Here is a 13279-nt window from a genome sequence, read left to right as displayed (position 1 = left end):
TTGGAAATGTATGTATATATTTTTTATTCTTCTTCTTTGTCCGATGAAGGAGGAGGAGGTCCTGAGGATGAGGAGGAGGAGGTCCGGTGAAGGAGGAGGAGGAGGAGGAGGAGGAGGAGGTCCTGAGGACGAGGAGGAGGAGGTCCGGTGAAGGAGGAGGTCCTGAGGATGAGGAGGAGGAGGTCCGGTGAAGGAGGAGGAGGAGGTCCGGTGAAGTTTGCAGAAGCGTCTCGCTGCTGATGTGTTGGCAGTCTGAGTGAGGATACAAAGATGCTTCTCGGAGTGCTCGCCGTGTTTGTGACTTTATTCAGCGTCTCTGAGAGCAAACAAAAAGACTTTTATTCCTTTAAAGTGGTGAACAGCAGAGGGAAGCTGGTGTCTCTGGAGAAATACCGAGGATCGGTGAGTCGGGGAACTTTCACGTTTTCAGTTTAACAACAAGAAGTCTGAGATGGATCTGCAGCACGCCGCTCTTTGCACGCATGAATGTATGTTTTTCTGTGTCTCTGTCCCTCTTAATGCTCGCTCTGTAGATGTAAACTAACTAACACAAAGTGCTGCGCGGGTAGGCTCCATGTAGCTGCCCGGGATGTCCCGTCATGTAACCCGGATAGCCTACGTGGCAAGAGGCCTGCAGAGCTCCGATTTCATTCAAACAAGGTACGGATCAACTGGATCAGCGTTAATCTGCACACAACACACTGACACCGGTACACAAATCTCTGCAGACTGTATGCGGCCTTAACTTCTTGATGATCACGCTGGTTTCTAATTCATCAGTGAGTCTATATGATAGAGCCTAAATGAGACGAAAGAAGATGACTGCAGAAAGGAGAAAACCTACAGTGAACGTCTTTTGACTTAAATCTTGTGTTAATAAGAATAAAACTATAGCCTACATGAGTTGTTTCTAAATTAGTCAGAGCTCAAATGTTGCTGAATTAAACCCCTTAAACAAAAACATCTTGAACCTTTCAGACCTCTTTCAGAAAAGGATCCAAACTGTCACACTTACTAGGCCTATTCCTGAAATATTAAACATGCAGTTGATTGTTTATTTATATTCTTAAGTGCAATGCCAGGAGGTTTCCAGGTACATTACATTCCATCAGCACAACAGTATGGGATCATCTCACTGTCAGGCTGCGGTCAGGGTCAGGCAGACTGATGAGCAGCCATCTTTACTAACACACTTCACAGTTTCTATGCTGCACAGGTGTGCCCCGCCCCGTACACTTCTTTAAAGCTTCTGGATGAAGGGTGAACTACAGACACATTCATCCTTTTAGACTTGTCAAGCTGTTTAAACATTTGCATGCTAACATTATTGGTCAGTTCGGATAAACCTGCAAGAAACTGCATGTGTGAACACTAACAGCACAATACTCTTCCTGCCAGCTCCCTTTTACATGTTTAGAGTGAAGTCGAGACGACATGTGAACGCAGCAGAGCTGTCGATTCTTATTCTACATTTGAACTCTCGTTCGAACCTGGGGGGAAAAGTTCACAATCAAAATTGTAATGAGCTTTTCGACTTCAAATATGCTGTCTGTAAGTGCATCAGGATGTCTGAAGTAGTTTGATCCAGCAGAACTTGACCTTTGCATAAACTCTTGACCTCGGTAAATGAAGACAGTGATGACGTGGTGAAAGCAGTGGGGGGCGTGATTGAGGAGATTCACACTTACTGTACACAAGGGAGACTCTTCCCTCGCAGACAACAGCCTGCTGCTTCAATGGAGAGACACAGGGTCGCTTCACACTCCCCAATCTGGCCTGTAAATATTTGTGTGTTCTAGTTCCTGACAGGTTTTGATTTTAAATCCGGAGTCCACCCAGTCCGAGACCGAGACGAGACCTGGTCAAAACGCATTCGATTCCGAGACGAGACTGAGAGCTTCAAAAAGTGGTCAAGAGACGTTTTATTGGTGTTGTGTAAACCGGCGCTGATTAATCTTTAAAGTCAAAGGCTTCAGCTGTCGGGGTTTGTGGTGTATCACTGTGTCTTCAGGTGTCCCTGGTGGTGAATGTAGCCAGCGAATGTGGCTTCACTGAGGAGCACTACAAAGACCTCCAGCAGCTCCAGCGGGACTTCGGGCCGTATCACTTCAACGTGCTGGCCTTCCCCTGCAACCAGTTTGGTCAGCAGGAGCCGGGCAGCGACAAAGAGATCGACAGCTTTGTGCGGAGAGTCTACGGCGTCTCCTTCCCCCTGTTCAGCAAAATCGCTGTTGTCGGAACTGGAGCCAACAATGTGTACAAGTATCTTGTAGGTGGGTGAGATGTGTGTGTGTTGATGCAGTGGTGTGAGTTTGTTCGTGTGTCATCAGATGTTCTGTTGCGGTGGAAAGTGAGCGCACACTCATTGATTTACGGGGCACGGCCAACGCTCGCGCTGTACGAGTGAAATCAGGACGGTTACCATTGAAACATCAACAGATGGAGGCTGACAGACGGCTCAAATACAAACACACACATCCTCACAAATAACAATCTAAGTATCAACTAATTTATAAATCATAAAAAAACAAGACACGCCAAACAGGAATGCCTGGTGTTGCCATGGTGATTTCCGATGCCACCTGTCAATTTGTGAAGACCCATTTAGGACAAACACCCTGAGGTCGTGGAATCACCTCAGCGCTCTGCTCTCACTGTGCGAGTGTGTCAGATATTTATCCGACCAGTCGGACCAGCTGACAGCGTTGCCTCCGTGTCCACTGCTCGACTAAAGATGCACACTCACAATTTGAGAGAGATTTGAAAAATAAGGGCGACCTGTCAATTTGTGAAGACCCATTTAGGACAAACACCCTGAGGTCGTGGAATCACCTCAGCGCTCTGCTCTCACTGTGCGAGTGTGTCAGATATTTATCCGACCGGTCGGACCAGCTGACAGCGTTGCCTCCGTGTCCACTGCTCGACTAAAGATGCACACTCACAATTTGAGAGAGATTTGAAAAATAAGGGCGATTTAATGTCGTCTTCTTCTTCTTCTCTCACTCCCTGCAGAGTCTTCCACAAAGGAGCCGGACTGGAACTTCTGGAAGTATCTCATTGATGTAAAGGGCAACGTGGTGGATGCATGGGGACCCAAAGTTTCTGTCAAAGAACTCCGACCTCAAATATCTGAAATGGTGCGGCAGATCATCTTAAAGAAGAAAGAAGAGCTTTAACTTCTCGTGAAGCGCCCTGTAGTACGAACAATAAGCCAAAGAGATGAACTCAACGTGTTGATTTGACGTGTCCAATCTGCCGTTAGCCAAAGAGCTCCTGTTTCTCTATTTGTTAGTGATGTTGATCATGTTTTTGTGTTGCTGTTCATCATGATGTTTGGAATAAACAATAACTTTGATGAGAGCACAACGTTGTTATTAAGTCAATATTAAAATGTTACTTTACACAGAGTAGAGCATCCAAACCAGACAGAACCACACACATCATCAATTTTAAGACTCTTGTCACATCAGATCTTTATTATTATTCTGCACGTCTGGTAGATGTTAAAGAGGACATAGTCTCCCTCTTCTCCACCTTTTCAAACAGCGCCCCCTGTGGTCTAAATGAAGCATCTGTGTTGTGCTCTGGTCCAAAATGTAACGTGAATCAAGCAGCAGAGGAGGTGACCCTGTAGAAACCAGCTCTCTTTGAATTCTCCATTTTGATGTGTGGTGGAGTCCATGGGAGGAGATCTGGGGAGGGTTGGTTTTTTTTGAGAATCCCACCGTGACATCACAAGGAGAGCATGTTTGAAACTGAGCTTTTTTTTTTCTGTGTTGTAAGACTTCTGCAGAGCACAAACAAAGGACTGGATGTATTAATTTTACATTTTGTGGGTCTTTAAACCATCAAATAAATGTTCAGAAACACTTTAGAAGTAGATTTTTCTTATTGTGTCCCCTTTAAGTACAAAGATGTTCAGTGAAAACATTTAAAGAGCTCTTACTCTTTGCAGAGTCGTACTCATCCAAAACATTCTTCTCTTGATGACAATCACAACATATACTTACATGTGCAATTACTTGCCATATAATTAGATTTGTAATGATATAATTGTACAAAATATACCCACTCAGACTGTTCAAAGCCAATGGGCATATCAAACATTTGATATAAGAAAAGTATGTGTTGATGCACCGACAGGTAATGATGATTTCAGGCGTGCTGCATGTTTGAAAAGGGCTTCAGATGCCAAGTAACCTTGAAGACTTTTTGGCGAACAAGGAGAGGTGGTTGAGAAAATGTTGATTGTCACATGAAACAAAATGTTATATTCTTTCAGTGGGATGTTGTTTCACTGTCATAGGCGCGTAGCTGACATGATTGACAGGTGGTTTGGATGTAACGGTTGGTCAAGAAGCTTAAAACTGGACACTGGCAGACATAATGGTAATAAACACTGGTAAGTAGGGCCCTCAGTGAGTTTTTGAGTAAGGCCCCAACAGACTGTAGAAGCGCCATTGGCTGTATTTGAACTCTGCTGAGCTGGACAGTGAGGTGGCTGCAGGGTAAAGTAATCACACAACAAACTGCAGAAGAGAGAGAAGAGATTTGAAAATGGGAAAGGAGCAGGATGATTTGTTCCTGCTTGAACTTGCACTGAACTCCATTTAATGTGTGGCGTATATTCGTCCACAAGGGGGCGCTCTAACACTGAGGAAGCCATGCAGTGTAAACTGAGTCATGAAATAATGTGGGGTTTTTTTTTTGAGAGACTAAAACTCCACTCCTCGCTCTCACCTGAGTTTCTATAGATACTTTGTTTCTTCGTCGCTGTTCTGCACTTCAAGGACAAGGTGTGTGATCCCTCAGACCAAACATTCCCCACACTGTTTGAACGTGCTGTCCGGTTTATTTGGCAGGATTTGGTAGAAAACCGGAGAGGAAATCAAAGAGGAAATCCTGAATACAATAGGAAGACTAAAATTATATAAGGCACCGGTAATTTATGGATTTCCATTGTAGTGTTTCAAAATATTTGGTTTTTGTGACCTGGACAACTGAGAGTCTACACAGACGGCTACTAATGGCTATGCTAACAACTCATTAAGAAATAAAGGCAGAACGATCATAAAATTAACAGACTATCTACCTTTGTTATATGCTTGACATTTTCCTAATTTCTTTTTACCATGATAAAAAACTAAAGGTACATAATCACGTGTGGAGCACATTTTTTCAGCACTGAAAAACATGACTGATGCGCGTGAACATGACGTTTTGCAGAGCACAGGGAAAGCTTTATTAAACAGACAATATCATATTAAACACATCACCTTACAGAAGTACATGAATGTGATTAAAGCAATAAAGAAGATACAACACACCTGAATAATTACTAATTAAATAAATAATAGCATAATTACAGAAAAAACAAAAATATAATTAAAGGAAAAATATGTGACAACAGAAAAATTAAATTAGATGTTAACTTAAACATTTTGTCTTTACATGATCTAAAATGAAATTACAATTTTATATCCCAACACAGAGAGAGGACCTGTATGTTCATGCAACTGCACAGCTTGATCTGTCCTCAGTATTCAGTAATCATTAGGCTTTTTTAAATTACACATTTTGAACAACATTGGGGAAAAATAGTGTTCCCTTGTTTTTTTACATGCTACTACACTGCGGTTTTCTTTTTAAATCTCAGCTTCATTCAGAGAACATGACCTTATTCCCAAATTTGTGTTTTCTATCCTCTGTAACCTCCACCTACAGAAGTCTGTGGACAGTGTATACAAATCTCGCACTTAGAATCCCTGTAATAGTCCGTCGAGCAGTTTGATTGGGTACATCTTCTGTCTTCTAAAAGAGGGTAACTACAATGAGTCCAAGCAGCAGAGGGATCATACCCTGACTCACAAAGGATGCATCACTTGTAGCAAGGGCATCAACTGTCATTTCAGCATTTCTTTTTCTACGTGAATCATGTATTCTTTTCATAGTGGTAGTTGGAGCAACAGTTGTTGTTGTTAGGGCTGCTGTTGTTGTAGTTGGAGCAGCAGTTGTTGGGGCTGCTGTCGTGGTAGTTGGAGCAGCAGTTGTTGGGGCTGCTGTTGTTGTAGTTGGAGCAGCAGTTGTTGGGGCTGCTGTTGTTGTAGTTGGAGCAGCAGTTGTTGGGGCTGCTGTCGTGGTAGTTGGAGCAGCAGTTGTTGGGGCTGCTGTCGTGGTAGTTGGAGCAGCAGTTGTTGGGGCTGCTGTTGTGGTAGTTGGAGCAGCAGTTGTTGTAGTTGGGGCTGCTGTCGTGGTAGTTGGAGCAGCAGTTGTTGGGGCTGCTGTTGTGGTAGTTGGAGCAGCAGTTGTTGGGGCTGCTGTCGTGGTAGTTGGAGCAGCAGTTGTTGGGGCTGCTGTCGTGGTAGTTGGAGCAGCAGTTGTTGGGGCTGCTGTCGTGGTAGTTGGAGCAGCAGTTGTTGGGGCTGCTGTTGTGGTAGTTGGAGCAGCAGTTGTTGGGGCTGCTGTCGTGGTAGTTGGAGCAGCAGTTGTTGGGGCTGCTGTCGTGGTAGTTGGAGCAGCAGTTGTTGGGGCTGCTGTTGTGGTAGTTGGAGCAGCAGTTGTTGGGGCTGCTGTCGTGGTAGTTGGAGCAGCAGTTGTTGGGGCTGCTGTTGTGGTAGTTGGAGCAGCAGTTGTTGGGGCTGCTGTCGTGGTAGTTGGAGCAGCAGTTGTTGTAGTTGGGGCTGCTGTTGTGGTAGTTGGAGCAGCAGTTGTTGTAGTTGGGGCTGCTGTTGTTGTAGTTGGAGCAGCAGTTGTTGTAGTTGGGGCTGCTGTTGTTGTAGTTGGAGCAGCAGTTGTTGGGGCTGCTGTTGTGGTAGTTGGAGCAGCAGTTGTTGGGGCTGCTGTCGTGGTAGTTGGAGCAGCAGTTGTTGTAGTTGGGGCTGCTGTTGTTGTAGTTGGAGCAGCAGTTGTTGGGGCTGCTGTTGTGGTAGTTGGAGCAGCAGTTGTTGGGGCTGCTGTCGTGGTAGTTGGAGCAGCAGTTGTTGGGGCTGCTGTTGTGGTAGTTGGAGCAGCAGTTGTTGTAGTTGGGGCTGCTGTTGTGGTAGTTGGAGCAGCAGTTGTTGGGGCTGCTGTTGTGGTAGTTGGAGCAGCAGTTGTTGGGGCTGCTGTTGTGGTAGTTGGAGCAGCAGTTGTTGTAGTTGGGGCTGCAGTTGTGGTAGTTGGAGCAGCAGTTGTTGTAGTTGGGGCTGCTGTTGTGGTAGTTGGAGCAGCAGTTGTTGGGGCTGCTGTCGTGGTAGTTGGAGCAGCAGTTGTTGGGGCTGCTGTTGTTGTAGTTGGAGCAGCAGTTGTTGGGGCTGCTGTTGTTGTAGTTGGAGCAGCAGTTGTTGGGGCTGCTGTCGTGGTAGTTGGAGCAGCAGTTGTTGTAGTTGGGACTGCAGTAGTTGTTGTTGGGGCTGCTGTTGTTGTAGTTGGGGCTGCTGTTGTGGTAGTTGGAGCAGCAGTTGTTTTAGTCGGGGCTGCTGTTGTGGTAGTTGGGGATGCTGTTGTGGTAATTGGAGCAGCAGTTGTTGTAGTTGGGGCTGCTGTTGTGGTAGTTGGAGCAGCAGTTGTTGTAGTCGGGGCTGCTGTTGTGGTAGTTGGGGATGCTGTTGTGGTAGTTGGAGCAGCAGTTGTTGTAGTTGGGGCTGCTGTTGTGGTAGTTGGAGCAGCAGTTGTTGTAGTCGGGGCTGCTGTTGTGGTAGTTGGGGATGCTGTTGTGGTAGTTGGAGCAGCAGTTGTTGTTGGGGCTGCTGTTGTGGTAGTTGGAGCAGCAGTTGTTGTAGTTGGGGCTGCTGTTGTGGTAGTTGGAGCAGCAGTTGTTGTAGTTGGAGCAGCAGTTGTTGTAGTTGGGGCTGCAGTAGTTGTAGTTGGGGCTGCAGTTGTTGTAGTTGGAGCAGCAGCTGTTGTTGTAGTTGGAGCAGCAGTTGTTGGGGCTGCTGTTGTGGTAGTTGGAGCAGCAGTTGTTGTAGTTGGAGCAGCAGTTGTGGTAGTTGGGACTGCAGTAGTTGTAGTTGGGGCTGCAGTTGTTGTAGTTGGAGCAGCAGCTGTTGTTGTAGTTGGGGCTGCTGTTGTTGTAGTTGGAGCAGCAGTTGTTGGGGCTGCTGTTGTGGTAGTTGGAGCAGCAGTTGTTGTAGTTGGAGCAGCAGTTGTGGTAGTTGGGACTGCAGTAGTTGTAGTTGGGGCTGCAGTTGTTGTAGTTGGAGCAGCTGCAGTTGTTGTAGTTGGAGCAGCTGCTGTCGTGGTAGTTGGGGCTGCAGTTGTTGTAGTTGGGGCTGCAGTTGTTGTAGTTGGGGCTGCAGTTGTTGTAGTTGGGGCTGCTGTTGTGGTAGTTGGAGCAGCAGTTGTTGTAGTTGGGGCTGCTGTTGTGGTAGTTGGAGCAGCAGTTGTTGTAGTTGGGGCTGCTGTTGTGGTAGTTGGAGCAGCAGTTGTTGTAGTTGGGGCTGCTGTTGTGGTAGTTGGAGCAGCAGTTGTTGTTGTTGGGGCTGCTGTTGTGGTAGTTGGAGCAGCAGTTGTTGTTGTTGGGGCTGCAGTTGTGGTAGTTGGAGCAGCAGTTGTTGTAGTTGGGGCTGCTGTTGTGGTAGTTGGAGCAGCAGTTGTTGGGGCTGCTGTTGTGGTAGTTGGAGCAGCAGTTGTGGTAGTTGGGACTGCAGTAGTTGTAGTTGGGACTGCAGTAGTTGTTGTTGGGGCTGCTGTTGTTGTAGTTGGGGCTGCTGTTGTTGTAGTTGGAGCAGCAGTTGTTGTAGTTGGGGCTGCTGTTGTGGTAGTTGGAGCAGCAGTTGTTGTAGTCGGGGCTGCTGTTGTGGTAGTTGGAGCAGCAGTTGTTGTAGTTGGGGCTGCTGTTGTGGTAGTTGGAGCAGCAGTTGTTGTTGTTGGGGCTGCTGCCGTGGTAGTTGGAGCAGCAGTTGTTGTAGTTGGGGCTGCTGTTGTGGTAGTTGGAGCAGCCGTTGTTGTAGTTGGGGCTGCTGTTGTGGTAGTTGGAGCAGCAGTTGTTGGGGCTGCTGTCGTGGTAGTTGGAGCAGCAGTTGTTGGGGCTGCTGTTGTGGTAGTTGGAGCAGCAGTTGTTGGGGCTGCTGTTGTTGTAGTTGGAGCAGCAGTTGTTGGGGCTGCTGTTGTGGTAGTTGGAGCAGCAGTTGTTGGGGCTGCTGTCGTGGTAGTTGGAGCAGCAGTTGTTGGGGCTGCTGTTGTGGTAGTTGGAGCAGCAGTTGTTGGGGCTGCTGTTGTTGTAGTTGGAGCAGCAGTTGTTGTAGTTGGGGCTGCTGTCGTGGTAGTTGGAGCAGCAGTTGTTGTAGTTGGGGCTGCTGTTGTTGTAGTTGGAGCAGCAGTTGTTGGGGCTGCTGTTGTGGTAGTTGGAGCAGCAGTTGTTGGGGCTGCTGTCGTGGTAGTTGGAGCAGCAGTTGTTGGGGCTGCTGTTGTGGTAGTTGGAGCAGCAGTTGTTGTTGTTGGGGCTGCTGTTGTGGTAGTTGGAGCAGCAGTTGTTGGGGCTGCTGTTGTGGTAGTTGGAGCAGCAGTTGTTGGGGCTGCAGTTGTGGTAGTTGGAGCAGCAGTTGTAGTTGGGGCTGCAGTTGTGGTAGTTGGAGCAGCAGTTGTTGTAGTTGGGGCTGCTGTTGTGGTAGTTGGAGCAGCAGTTGTTGGGGCTGCTGTCGTGGTAGTTGGAGCAGCAGTTGTTGGGGCTGCTGTTGTTGTAGTTGGAGCAGCAGTTGTTGGGGCTGCTGTTGTTGTAGTTGGAGCAGCAGTTGTTGGGGCTGCTGTCGTGGTAGTTGGAGCAGCAGTTGTTGTAGTTGGGACTGCAGTAGTTGTTGTTGGGGCTGCTGTTGTTGTAGTTGGGGCTGCTGTTGTGGTAGTTGGAGCAGCAGTTGTTGTAGTCGGGGCTGCTGTTGTGGTAGTTGGGGATGCTGTTGTGGTAGTTGGAGCAGCAGTTGTTGTAGTTGGGGCTGCTGTTGTGGTAGTTGGAGCAGCAGTTGTTGTAGTCGGGGCTGCTGTTGTGGTAGTTGGGGATGCTGTTGTGGTAGTTGGAGCAGCATTTGTTGTAGTTGGGGCTGCTGTTGTGGTAGTTGGAGCAGCAGTTGTTGGGGCTGCTGTTGTGGTAGTTGGAGCAGCAGTTGTGGTAGTTGGGACTGCAGTAGTTGTAGTTGGGACTGCAGTAGTTGTTGTTGGGGCTGCTGTTGTTGTAGTTGGGGCTGCTGTTGTTGTAGTTGGAGCAGCAGTTGTTGTAGTTGGGGCTGCTGTTGTGGTAGTTGGAGCAGCAGTTGTTGTAGTCGGGGCTGCTGTTGTGGTAGTTGGAGCAGCAGTTGTTGTAGTTGGGGCTGCTGTTGTGGTAGTTGGAGCAGCAGTTGTTGTTGTTGGGGCTGCTGCCGTGGTAGTTGGAGCAGCAGTTGTTGTAGTTGGGGCTGCTGTTGTGGTAGTTGGAGCAGCCGTTGTTGTAGTTGGGGCTGCTGTTGTGGTAGTTGGAGCAGCAGTTGTTGGGGCTGCTGTCGTGGTAGTTGGAGCAGCAGTTGTTGGGGCTGCTGTTGTGGTAGTTGGAGCAGCAGTTGTTGGGGCTGCTGTTGTTGTAGTTGGAGCAGCAGTTGTTGTAGTTGAGGCTGCTGTTGTTGTAGTTGGAGCAGCAGTTGTTGGGGCTGCTGTCGTGGTAGTTGGAGCAGCAGTTGTTGGGGCTGCTGTCGTGGTAGTTGGAGCAGCAGTTGTTGGGGCTGCTGTTGTGGTAGTTGGAGCAGCAGTTGTTGTTGTTGGGGCTGCTGTTGTGGTAGTTGGAGCAGCAGTTGTTGGGGCTGCTGTTGTGGTAGTTGGAGCAGCAGTTGTTGGGGCTGCTGTTGTGGTAGTTGGAGCAGCAGTTGTTGTAGTTGGGGCTGCAGTTGTGGTAGTTGGAGCAGCAGTTGTTGTAGTTGGGGCTGCTGTTGTGGTAGTTGGAGCAGCAGTTGTTGGGGCTGCTGTCGTGGTAGTTGGAGCAGCAGTTGTTGGGGCTGCTGTTGTTGTAGTTGGAGCAGCAGTTGTTGGGGCTGCTGTTGTTGTAGTTGGAGCAGCAGTTGTTGGGGCTGCTGTCGTGGTAGTTGGAGCAGCAGTTGTTGTAGTTGGGACTGCAGTAGTTGTTGTTGGGGCTGCTGTTGTTGTAGTTGGGGCTGCTGTTGTGGTAGTTGGAGCAGCAGTTGTTGTAGTCGGGGCTGCTGTTGTGGTAGTTGGGGATGCTGTTGTGGTAGTTGGAGCAGCAGTTGTTGTAGTTGGGGCTGCTGTTGTGGTAGTTGGAGTAGCAGTTGTTGTAGTCGGGGCTGCTGTTGTGGTAGTTGGGGATGCTGTTGTGGTAGTTGGAGCAGCAGTTGTTGTAGTTGGGGCTGCTGTTGTGGTAGTTGGAGCAGCAGTTGTTGTAGTCGGGGCTGCTGTTGTGGTAGTTGGGGATGCTGTTGTGGTAGTTGGAGCAGCAGTTGTTGTTGGGGCTGCTGTTGTGGTAGTTGGAGCAGCAGTTGTTGTAGTTGGAGCAGCAGTTGTTGTAGTTGGGGCTGCAGTAGTTGTAGTTGGGGCTGCAGTTGTTGTAGTTGGAGCAGCAGCTGTTGTTGTAGTTGGAGCAGCAGTTGTTGGGGCTGCTGTTGTGGTAGTTGGAGCAGCAGTTGTTGTAGTTGGAGCAGCAGTTGTGGTAGTTGGGACTGCAGTAGTTGTAGTTGGGGCTGCTGTCGTGGTAGTTGGAGCAGCAGTTGTTGGGGCTGCTGTTGTGGTAGTTGGAGCAGCAGTTGTTGGGGCTGCTGTTGTTGTAGTTGGAGCAGCAGTTGTTGTAGTTGGGGCTGCTGTTGTTGTAGTTGGAGCAGCAGTTGTTGGGGCTGCTGTCGTGGTAGTTGGAGCAGCAGTTGTTGTAGTTGGGGCTGCTGTTGTTGTAGTTGGAGCAGCAGTTGTTGGGGCTGCTGTTGTGGTAGTTGGAGCAGCAGTTGTTGGGGCTGCTGTCGTGGTAGTTGGAGCAGCAGTTGTTGGGGCTGCTGTTGTGGTAGTTGGAGCAGCAGTTGTTGTTGTTGGGGCTGCTGTTGTGGTAGTTGGAGCAGCAGTTGTTGGGGCTGCTGTTGTGGTAGTTGGAGCAGCAGTTGTTGGGGCTGCTGTTGTGGTAGTTGGAGCAGCAGTTGTTGTAGTTGGAGCAGCAGTTGTGGTAGTTGGGACTGCAGTAGTTGTAGTTGGGACTGCAGTAGTTGTTGTTGGGGCTGCTGTTGTTGTAGTTGGGGCTGCTGTTGTTGTAGTTGGAGCAGCAGTTGTTGTAGTTGGGGCTGCTGTTGTGGTAGTTGGAGCAGCAGTTGTTGTAGTCGGGGCTGCTGTTGTGGTAGTTGGAGCAGCAGTTGTTGTAGTTGGGGCTGCTGTTGTGGTAGTTGGAGCAGCAGTTGTTGTTGTTGGGGCTGCTGCCGTGGTAGTTGGAGCAGCAGTTGTTGTAGTTGGGGCTGCTGTTGTGGTAGTTGGAGCAGCCGTTGTTGTAGTTGGGGCTGCTGTTGTGGTAGTTGGAGCAGCAGTTGTTGGGGCTGCTGTCGTGGTAGTTGGAGCAGCAGTTGTTGGGGCTGCTGTTGTGGTAGTTGGAGCAGCAGTTGTTGGGGCTGCTGTTGTTGTAGTTGGAGCAGCAGTTGTTGTAGTTGGGGCTGCTGTTGTTGTAGTTGGAGCAGCAGTTGTTGGGGCTGCTGTCGTGGTAGTTGGAGCAGCAGTTGTTGTAGTTGGGGCTGCTGTTGTTGTAGTTGGAGCAGCAGTTGTTGGGGCTGCTGTTGTGGTAGTTGGAGCAGCAGTTGTTGGGGCTGCTGTCGTGGTAGTTGGAGCAGCAGTTGTTGGGGCTGCTGTCGTGGTAGTTGGAGCAGCAGTTGTTGTTGTTGGGGCTGCTGTTGTGGTAGTTGGAGCAGCAGTTGTTGGGGCTGCTGTTGTGGTAGTTGGAGCAGCAGTTGTTAGGGCTGCTGTTGTGGTAGTTGGAGCAGCAGTTGTTGTAGTTGGGGCTGCAGTTGTGGTAGTTGGAGCAGCAGTTGTTGTAGTTGGGGCTGCTGTTGTGGTAGTTGGAGCAGCAGTTGTTGGGGCTGCTGTCGTGGTAGTTGGAGCAGCAGTTGTTGGGGCTGCTGTTGTTGTAGTTGGAGCAGCAGTTGTTGGGGCTGCTGTTGTTGTAGTTGGAGCAGCAGTTGTTGGGGCTGCTGTCGTGGTAGTTGGAGCAGCAGTTGTTGTAGTTGGGACTGCAGTAGTTGTTGTTGGGGCTGCTGTTGTTGTAGTTGGGGCTGCTGTTGTGGTAGTTGGAGCAGCAGTTGTTGTAGTCGGGGCTGCTGTTGTGGTAGTTGGGGATGCTGTTGTGGTAGTTGGAGCAGCAGTTGTT

The 13279-nt window shown here is 48.8% G+C and overlaps 1 protein-coding gene across 1 annotated transcript; it reads left to right on the top strand.

Annotated features, from left to right (window-relative positions):
* Positions 1 to 161: 161 nt before the first annotated feature.
* Positions 162 to 3366, top strand: gpx7 (glutathione peroxidase 7). Its single transcript, XM_079350710.1, has 3 exons — positions 162 to 402; positions 2012 to 2273; positions 3013 to 3366. The coding sequence occupies exons 1-3, from the start codon at positions 271 to 273 to the stop codon at positions 3174 to 3176; spliced, it is 558 nt and encodes a 185-aa protein (XP_079206836.1). The 5' UTR covers positions 162 to 270; the 3' UTR covers positions 3177 to 3366.
* Positions 3367 to 13279: the final 9913 nt, after the last annotated feature.

This window comes from Symphodus melops, assembly GCF_947650265.1.
Source record: "Symphodus melops genome assembly, chromosome: 8".
In the NCBI taxonomy this organism is placed as follows: Eukaryota; Metazoa; Chordata; class Actinopteri; order Labriformes; family Labridae; genus Symphodus; species Symphodus melops.
The sequence above is the reverse complement of the archived record's forward strand: the minus strand, read 5'-3'. Positions and strand labels throughout refer to the sequence as shown.

Excerpts from the sequence above, each read along its gene's own strand:
- gpx7 (XM_079350710.1), top strand. The coding sequence starts at position 271 with ATGCTTCTCGGAGTGCTCGCCGTGTTTGTGACTTTATTCAGCGTCTCT. Across the intron at positions 403-2,011 it reads TGGAGAAATACCGAGGATCG|GTGTCCCTGGTGGTGAATGT; the intron begins GTGAGTCGGGGA and ends CTGTGTCTTCAG. Across the intron at positions 2,274-3,012 it reads TGTGTACAAGTATCTTGTAG|AGTCTTCCACAAAGGAGCCG; the intron begins GTGGGTGAGATG and ends CACTCCCTGCAG.